Source organism: Gavialis gangeticus, unplaced genomic scaffold, assembly GCF_001723915.1.
Source record: "Gavialis gangeticus isolate Ggan-Ray unplaced genomic scaffold, GavGan_comp1, whole genome shotgun sequence".
Lineage (NCBI taxonomy): Eukaryota > Metazoa > Chordata > Crocodylia > Gavialidae > Gavialis > Gavialis gangeticus.
Window position 1 is genome coordinate 35,002,008 of NW_017729029.1, and position 9,823 is coordinate 35,011,830.

General features: G+C 46.8%; 1 protein-coding gene across 1 annotated transcript in view; it reads right to left on the reverse strand.

Annotated features, from left to right (window-relative positions):
- The window catches only part of LOC109300655 (tumor necrosis factor ligand superfamily member 10-like), a 26,323-nt gene that overhangs the window by 9,150 nt on the left and 7,350 nt on the right, over window positions 1–9,823 (reverse strand). The window contains exon 2 of the mRNA XM_019521402.1: window positions 235–303. Coding sequence (XP_019376947.1) covers window positions 235–303 — 69 coding nt within the window. The remainder of the gene's footprint in view (window positions 1–234; window positions 304–9,823) is intronic.

Consider the following 9,823-nt stretch of genomic DNA (forward strand, 5'->3'; position numbering starts at 1 on the left):
CCTCTTAATCAGGGAACAGATTAGAATTGGTAGCATGTGGAGACTGGCCTGTCCAAAACCTGTTGCTAGGATGTCACCCTTTAGGATGTCACCTTTTGTGCTGCTCTGGGGTCAGAGCGCTCCCTTGCTGATCCCCTGGATCCCTCATGGACTCACCATGGTCACGTAGGATTGGATGCTGCTGGCCAGCTTGAGGCAGGACTGGTTACCAATCAGATCCTCCAAGTCAGATATCTCCTGCAGTCTGTTGATAAGCTGCAAACACCTCAGCTCCTCAGAGCTACCCTGCATCTGGGCTTTTAGCTGGGAAATAAAAAGATTGGCTGAATCAGTTCTTCATTCTCTAGCTCTGTCCTGTGCATAAGGGAGCTTTACATTCATGTGATCCAAGAGAGCACAGGGCTAAGATGCAGCCTGAGCGAGCTTCTTTGAACCCAGAGGTTGAGATCCTGAGAGAAGAGAAAATCCTACAAACAGGGCTGAAAGGAACCTCAAGAGATTGTCTAGTTCTTTCCCTGAGCTAATGTCATGGTACTAAACAGCATGAACCAAGGGATAGGCCATAAAACCTGGATTCAAGCCCTGAGCTCTACTGCTGACTTGATGTATGATATTAGCTGAGTTGCTGATCCTCTCTGCCTCATGCCTCCCCTGACCCCACATCATGGAGAGAATGGTTCTCACTTGCTTGTGCAAAGCATTGGGAGCCTTAAGCAAAGAAAGCTCTTTCTGGTGTTGCTATCTGAATGCCATTCTACATTAATAGGCACGTTGTCAGTAGCAGACTTAGTAGTTGTTGATAAATCTTACAATGTTGTTGCTAGTTGCATGATATTTGGTGTTTTCATTAAAGCTCCAGCTCCTGGAGTCATCTGAAAATTACACTCTAGCTTTCATAACCGTGAGGAAAATATTGAAAGATGTGAGAGTAACAGAGAGGCTCCAAAGGTGTAAGGCAATGAGAGAGGCTAACATTTTTTTTGTCTCATGATTTTTGTCCACTTATGTGATCTTGGGGAACCCAACTCATGATTTTGGAACAGCCAGGATTGCTGACTTAGATCTGCGTCCCTGTCCTGGTTGCAAAAAATGCCAGTAGTTGGATCTCACCTGGCCTGCAGATCAGTGAAATGAAGCTCTGCTGTTCCCCAGGTCTGGAAGAGCGCTTCTCTAATAAACATGCGTGAGTAATCGTACTGCACTGCACTACTCAGCTCTGTGCTGGCAGCCTTGTTTCTGTCGGCATGTGAATTCACCTGTGGCTGAGATGCTGGATTAATGATTCTCCAGCCCTTTGCCCCAGAGCAGCAGAAGACAGGCTTTTTGCAAAAAGTAAGCTGTTTGCAGACTGTCCCATCCAAGCGTTGCATCCCTGCCCTGCAGGCTTTGCTGGTGAACAGGCCCAGTCAGTCCCTGGAACTAACTACTTTTCCCACACTTTTCTTTCTGCCTTTAGAATCGTTTATTGCTTCTGCTCGGTGCTGGTTTTGAACTTGGGAGACAAGCAGGGATGTGGCTCCTTGCTGAAGCGTTCCTATGACTAGACTTTCCGTCACTCACCATTCTTGCCAGTCTGGTGCTGAGCACCTTGAGCACCACTGACTTTTCATAAAGTTGGGCCATGTAGTACCCTTGGGGTTTGCTGCTTTGAGCACTGTTTCATATCCACAGGACTGCTCTCCCATGCTTTGCAAAGGCTGAGCCGTACCCAATAGAAAGCAGAAGCTCCTTATGGATCCATTCTCCTTCACAGCCCTGGACCACTTCTGTCCACCCTTGTATAAATATCTACAGCAATCTACAAGGGATGACCTGAGCCATTTCCAGCTGAACAGCTCCTCCCAGTTTTTCAGCCTAGATCGGGGATTTTCAACCTGTGGTCTGTGGACCCCTGGGGTTTTGCAGACTATGTCTAAAGAGTCCACAAAAGATTACTATGATCAATTAAAAGTGAATATCCAATTCAAAGGCATCTGTACCTCCATTCAAAATTTCCAAAGGCATCCATTCCTCCATTCTGATTTTTTAGGTAGGCAAGGCTCTTTGAGAAGATATATCTTTTATTAGACCAACTGAGTAGTTGGAAAAAAGTTTTTAGCAAGCTTTTAGGTGCAGTCACCCTTCTTCAGGCAGAAGGGAGTCTCTGCTGTGCTGAGACTCCAAGGAATGAGAGAAGCTAAAAGTGAGACAGGATGTCAATGAGAACGTAAATGGGTATAAATTAGGAAAACAAAAGGTAAAGCAGGGAAGGGAGGGGGTGGAAAAAAGCCAAAGGTGAGTAAGGGAGATTCAACAGTGTAGTAATTCAAGGTGAAAAAAGACACTATCTAATATGTAGGGGTCTGAAAATAAAAACAGGCTGAAAAGCACTGGCCTAGACCATGGGACCCCTATTGCTTTGAGGTTTTTCTCCTCAGAATGTGTGTGTGTAATATAGGCCTGCTCGATCATTCTGCCAACAAAAATACCCCCCTCTGTTTACCCCAGGAATGCAGCCCACAGGCCATTAGTACCAAACAACACAATAGGCAGGCAGAGTTATAAGGGAAAGATCTTTTACTCAATAAGCAGAGAAGCCTTAAGCCCCCTGGCGTCTCTCTCATTTCCTCTCCTCCAACAAACCTGGCACCAGGAATCCAAGCTTTCCATGTACTGTTCTGCTCTCCATGCCATAGTACTGATTGGCACCAAAGGAGCTCAGGCTCTAGAGCCCATTCAGTTCTTGGCACCTCTACTGAGGTTGCCATCAAGTGTCACCAGAGACAGGGATACCTCATGAGACTCCCAGATTATTTCCTGCACCAAGACAGAGGACAAATCTGTTGCCACTCCCAAGATGGGCTGAGCAGGACCAGTGCCCTAGAGGCAAAAGGCCTCCTCTTTCTGGGAGCCCTATGGTGCTGATTATTGCAGGTCCGTGCACAATGCCCCAAAGCCCTATCCCAGAACGTGTCCCACCCCAGCTCTGAATCACTTTATTAGTAAAAGTCTCTGAAACATGACATGGGGGCTCCCGCTGAGGCAGAATTTCCCCTCTGTGGCACACTGTCTTTAGGAAACAGGAGATATCGGCTGCTGAGCTCTGTTGAGGAGGCTGCTCAAGGCTTTGGAAGGCAAAGATCAATCCTTCCTTGCCAGGTAAGTAGAGGAGGAAAGCTGAGCCGCACTGAGCAGAGCCTGGAGCTGTGCTGAGACTGGAGGGCCCCGACTCACTACGCTGAATGAACTGGGCAGCTCTCCCATTGCCTTAATTAGCACCAGAAAATTAGGTCAGGTATTGTGAAATGGATTCCATCTGTGGCAAGCACACATGCCTGAGCTGCCCTCCAGCTGTTTATATCTACAGTCAAATCGTTGTCTCCTGAGTGCACAGCATGACTCACTGGCCCAGACAGACCCTTAGAAACCCTTACTAGGCTGTGGCAGGGGAGGGATGTCTGGGTCCCAGCCCTGTGGAGGGGTGGCCTGGGGAGCTGAATTGCATGTTTCCCCTTCCTTAGCCCCCTGTTAATGTGCCTCAACCCTGCTGAAACCCTCCACTAAGTGGGGAGAAGAGGGAGGCTGAACCCCAGATGACTGTTCGTTGGCTCAGTCAGCCAGCCACCAAGGGGCCCGAAGGAAGGGGTGGACTGAGACTAGCCCTATACCAACTTACTGCACACAGGACCCCAGTATGTGGATTGTTGCAATACGCAGCCTCCTCTTTCTGTCAGCCCTAGGGTGCTGATTACTGCAGCTCAGTGTGCAGTCTGCAATGGCTTTGCCCCAAGCGGAATACTTTGTGTCACTGAAATCCTGTAAGTGGGAGGGGATTGGTGTTGTGGTGCCTTTGACTCAGTATGTTGTTGACCCCTTGCCCATGTGCTCAGAGCGAACAGGAGATTATGGTAACCATACAGTCTTTGGTGGGAAGCCTGCTGATCAGCCTCACCAGCTACCGGCTGGGCTGTATGTGAGATGTCTTGCTTATCCTTCCCCCTTCTGTACCACCTGGCCGAGATTAGCCAATGTCAGTACCTGCCTTGCCCTTCTTGGAGGCAGGACAGAATCACCAAGATTGAAGCTCATCAACAGACAGCCTGGCAGCTGGATACAGCCCACACAGACATTGGATATGTTCTGCAGAGCAGGGGGGTTTCAGCCATGCCATGCTACGCTGTGGCTGGATGGCTAGCAGCTTTGCCCATGCAGCGTTGTGGTTGGGGCATGGGGAGAATTGGCAGTGATGGCCGGGTCACAGCACTGTCCTGCCTTGGACCCAAGCTGGGTCAATCCAGCCCACTGCCAGAAAAACATTACCAACCACCGTCTCTGTCATGTTTGCTGTAACTCCAGAGCACGTTCCCCCACAGATCCAAGAGCAGATCCCAGGAGTCCTGACAGCCTTCCTCAGTTCTGGTCCTAGAGCACAGTCCCACTATATCAGTCTTCCTGATCTCATGAACAAGTAGATCCAATGAGACTTCTGTCTGTCTCACTCCTGGTACATTTTCAGCAGACACGGAGCTGGAGTAAGGCCAGGACTGTGGTTTTGTTTTGATTTTGTACAGCATCCAGCACAATCAGACCATGAACCCTGACTGTGGCTGTTAGATGCTACTGTAAAACAAATAATAATAAAAATGGCAGTGCTCATTGTGAGGTTGGAGTGGGGTGAAGGGAGTGTCTGCAAAACAATGACAGGTAACTAGCCCGGCAGCAGGCTGAGATCCCCTGCCAAAATGTCCCTGGAAAAGGTATGTAAAAGGAATGGTGGAGAGTCTGACAATGTGGTTAAAATAATTCAGCCCTTGGATAGTTTGAAGGGGCAACATTGGCTTCAACATTGCTCTCCTCAGAATATAATACATAAACGTACTCTTCCCCCAGGGCTGTAATGAAAGAGCTGGTGAGAAGAAAAGTTTCTCTCTGTCTCTGTTTACTTTATGCACCATACAGTTTTCTGTGTCTGTTTTATTGTTTTGCTACATCCAGTCAGGCCTTCAGAGACTCAGTCATTTTGCATGCATAACTGACATCATTTCAGCAGTAGATCAGCCTTGGGAACATCTTCACTACATTTCACGAAAACATACTTATTGCTTTAAGCTAGCTAACTAAGATACTGTCCCCAGCATAGCTGCAGTAGCTCAAAGGCTCAGTAGCTAAGAATTTACCCAGCTTCTTGGCTGGGTTTTGCAGCCACGCAGTTGTGATTACTCTCCTAGCAGTACCTGTGCTAGCTAGTTTGAAGCTAGCTGTAATATGTCTGCTATCCAGTCTGCACAACGCCCCTCCAGGTGCAAGTGTTCACATGCAAAAGGTATATTTGCATAAGTCCTTTGCAGGTTCAGTGTGTGAAACAGTGTCTATGCTGCAAGTGAGACTCCAGCCTGCATAGCCAAACCCATTTTCCATTTATCCTAGCTAATTTGGGCAACACTAGCAAGGGAGCTATGGCAGCTGGGACTTCAATGCATCAGCAGAAGCTGAACAAGACTCTCCACCCCCAGCTCCATGGGTATTTATTTGGAGGCATAGGGCCCTAAAGCCATGGCTTCAGTAGATGAGTTTATTTAAAGGTAGCACAGGTGTGTTTATGGAGGCTGCAACCCATTGACTCTGTCACAGGGGAGGAGGAAAGAATAATTAAAGTAAACTGAAAAATATGATTATAAAAATTGGCTGTCAGGTGTAGCACTTGGTTTTGGACCTGCCTGATTTCATACAGGGGGTCTTCCCCTTAAACACTGCTAACAACAAATAACTGACATCCCCTGGTCTCCACCAAGTCATCTCAACAGCACCAAAATCCTACCATCATCATCATCATCTCCTGAATTACTGCCTACTCCATTGCACGCAGTCTGCCCACATACCACCACCTCCAGCAGGCTCCTATTAACACCATTTTCAGCACTCCAGGACCCCCACAACTCTCTGGCCATCAGACCCCACCCCACCAGGAATCTTCCTTTAGATCAGAGACAGATCTGAGCAGCTGGCTCAGACTAGGACCCTGGGAAAGGCTGTAAATTTTGATAAAGGATCCGGTTATTATATGCTAATAAAATAACCTCCAAGCCAGTTGAGGAAATTTTAATATAGCTTCCCCTACGTCCAACACTTTCCTGTAAACACATCCTTGCCACATGGCACCAATCCCACCTCCAGTCCTGCCTCTCCACTGTGTTTTGTTTAACCCTAGGAAATGGAAACCGGACACTTTCTGGAAACAGGAACAGCATTAGCTTATAAGAAAATGAAACAGACTGTATTCAGAACCTGTCCAAAGGGATTCCAGATCCTCTTTGCACCCAGAGCAGCTGCAAGGGGGCAGGATGGTCAATGCAGTCTCATTCTTTGGATACAACCTCCTGTTGCCTCTATCTTGTCCTTAGACTGTCAGCATTTTCAGGCAGGGATGTTCCAATTTGGGGACTGTACGATGTTAGCACAGTGGGGTCACGTTCCTTGACTACTCTAATAAAATAATCCTGTTAAAATGACTGTTGTTATCAAGGTAATGTTGGAGCGATGTTGTAGTTGTGACGGTCAAGGGAATATACGAGAGTCAATAATTTTTGTGGAGGATATCTTTTATTGGACTAACTGCATGGTTGGGATAGACTTAAGCAAGCTTTCAGATGCAGGGCATTCTTCTTCAGGTATGAGGAAAGTCATAGAGGTGATTATCTTTTATTGGACCAACTGCATTCAATAAAAGATAACAGCTATGAAAATCCTTGCCCCTTTGTTAATACAGTAATCTTCCTCTGTCTATGACGATTAGCCCACCCTGCTGACCCCTGATCAAGGTGGACTGCTTCTGATCCTAATAATACATCCTTGCCTCCCCACTGACTTTTGTCACCAGTGGGGAATCAGCCAGCTAACATGGCTTGAGAGAACTCCAAGGACTAAACCGCTTTTTCTGTGGCCCTCTCCACTCACCCTTTCTGCGTCACTTGGCTTCTGAGGCCCCAATTCTCTAAGCTGTTTCAAAGCTTTGCCTTAGCCTGCACAGTGCCCCAGTGAAGTAAACAGGGTCCCAACCTGGGCATAGGGGTCTGCCTGCAGCATCAGGCCTTTTAACTGTGATGTCTTTGCAGAAGGGACTGCAGCTGCACAGCTCCTGCTTCTAAGGGCTCCAAGCCTGACTGCTCCTTATGCATACTACTTGACTATACCTAGTTAAAAGTGCTAACAGATCTGATCTGATGTAAGAGACTGCTATTTTTGCAGCCCAAAGAGTAAATGCCAAATTTGATGGTGATACGTTACCTAAAGGTAAGGAGTAAAATTGTTAAAGGAGCCTACCTCGCATAAACTCTGATGCACATTTATCAGTGTCAAACTCCCATGGCATGTCATTACCCAAAGGCTTTGTCTAACTGATTTAACTCTAATGCTTTCACCCAGATCCTCAAACAAGCATTTAGGTGTTGAAACATAATGATCTGGGTGTTAGTATCTGTCCACACCTAACTTCTCTTTCACTTTCATTTTTCCACTCACCTGAAGCTCTTCTTGGAGATTGTTTCTCAAAATAGAGTGCTCCTTGATGTTTTATTTACTAATTTATATATATTTACTTTTTTGACTTATGTCTGCTTATCTCCAGACACCTCCCGGAAATTTCTAGCTCTTACCTTTCTCTCATTTTTTTGACTACAGAAAAATAATAGAGCCATTTTGTTGCAAAGAATTCAGAAAGCTCACAGCAGGTTGCAATGGTTTTGATGCACTGGATTCCTATTTGAAATCTCTGCTTTCATTCTGTGAATCACATGCAGGTGTTATAGGCTGCTTGTACATGTCCTGGGGGTTTAATTCTGTTTAGTTCTCCCTAAATTGAAATGGTGAGTTTTTAAAAACACCACTTCAATTTAGGGAGAACTAAACAGAATTAAACCCCCAGGACATGTACAAGCAGCCTATAACACCTGCATGTGATTCACAGAATGAAAGCAGAGATTTCAAATAGGAATCCAGTGCATCAAAACCTTTGCAACCTGCTGTGAGCTTTCTGAATTCTTTGCAACAAAATGACTCTATTATTTTTCTATAGTCAAATAAATGAGGGAAAGGTAAGAGCTGGAAATTTCTGGGAGGTGTCTGGAGATAAGCAGACATAACAAGTCAAAAAGGTAAATATACATAAATTAGTAAATAAAACATCAGGGAGCACTCTATTTTGAGAAACAATCTCCAGGAAGAGCTTCAGGTGAGTGGAAAAATGAAAGTGAAAGAGAAGTTAGGTGTGGACAGACACTAACACCCAGATCGTTATGTTTCAATACCTAGATGTTTTTTTGAGGATCCTTATCTGCCCAATCCTTATCTGCCTCTTGGGTGGTGGGGAGGGGGGCAACCTGCCAGTGGGCTGAGCAGTCCCTGAGCTGTGTGGGGTCCCCCAGGCAGCACCTGCCCAGTGGCACCTGACCTGGACAGTCCTGGGGGTGCTGCCCCCGGCCCACAGCTGCAGAGGGAAGCACAGGGCTCCCGCACAGCTCAGGCAGGCAGGCTCTGGGGAGGAAAAAAAAAAAGATCAGGCTTGCTGCTTTTTTTTCCTTCAGTGGAGCCTACCTGCATGAGCTGTCACTGGGTCCCACATCCCTGAGCCGCACGGGGCCCACCAAGCCGCAAGCACGTCAGCTTCCAGCGCCCCGTGCACTGTTGCACTTTGTTAGACAGCAAATAAAACACCTCGGAGGTGTTTTCTCTTGCTACATACCAAATTCATTTAAAGTGGAATACACCACTGAGCATGCAAGCAACAACACCATTAAAGCAGTGGAAAAGGGCACTGGAGCTACTTTAAGGGCCGATTTTGTGGCATGCACAAAGGCCCATATTGAGCAGCAGACACCCTTAAAAGGATCTATCTTATGGCACCCCAGGGTAGTTACTAGTTTAGATGTATGGCAGAAACAAGTATCAGGGCATTTTTCAGCTTTCCTGCCTCCAAGAGCTCTTCATCAGGTTGTGAAATGCTTTATCTAACTGTTCTAAGAAGAAAGGATTGTGGCTTCATGGCTTTTTTATTATGACTGATGAGTTTATAAAATGTTACCTCCATTTTGGAAGAAGGGGTATTTTGGAAGTCCCGAGACAGATGTATTGCCAGATAACGAATTGTTTATACACTGAAAAAGCCACTTCCAAGTAGTGATCCCTGGTGATGTCTCTGATGGCCAAGAACTCCCAAATCGACAAAAACGCAAAAGCACATAAAGAAAAAGATAAAGATACGGACACCATTACACTCAAACTCCCACTGAAGTTAGTGGGAACCTTACAATTAAAAGGAATTCAGGCTGCAGTTCTTAAACAGTAACCAAGTTCTCTTTGTTTAGCAGAGGTTTTATCATACCTTTGAATCAAGTAGCCTAGTACCCTGATCTCCTAGCCAGCAGATCACCCCACTGTCTGAGATAAAGCCCATCCAAGTCAACAGGAATCCTTCCAGTGACTTCTGTGGGCTTTAGATTAAGGTCCTAGGGCCTGTGTACACGAAATGGGGGCCCTAAATTGAAGCAGTGGGGTTTTAAAAACACCACTTCAATTTAGGGCCCTTTAAACCCCCGTTTCATGCACACACCTGAACTTATCTCACTCTCTGGTGGCAGGGAGAGGAGAGCGAGCTGCTGGCAGGTGGAGCTGTCCCTGGGCTGTGGGTGGGGGCTGGTGCTTCCCTCTGCAGCAGGCCCCACCAGGCGGCACCCTCTTGCAGGCACCCGGCTCAGGCAGTCCGGGGGGGGGGCACCACAGCTGCGGAGGGAAGCGCCAGGCCCCCATGTAGCTCAGGCAGGCAGGCTCCAAGTGGAAAAAAAAAGAAAAA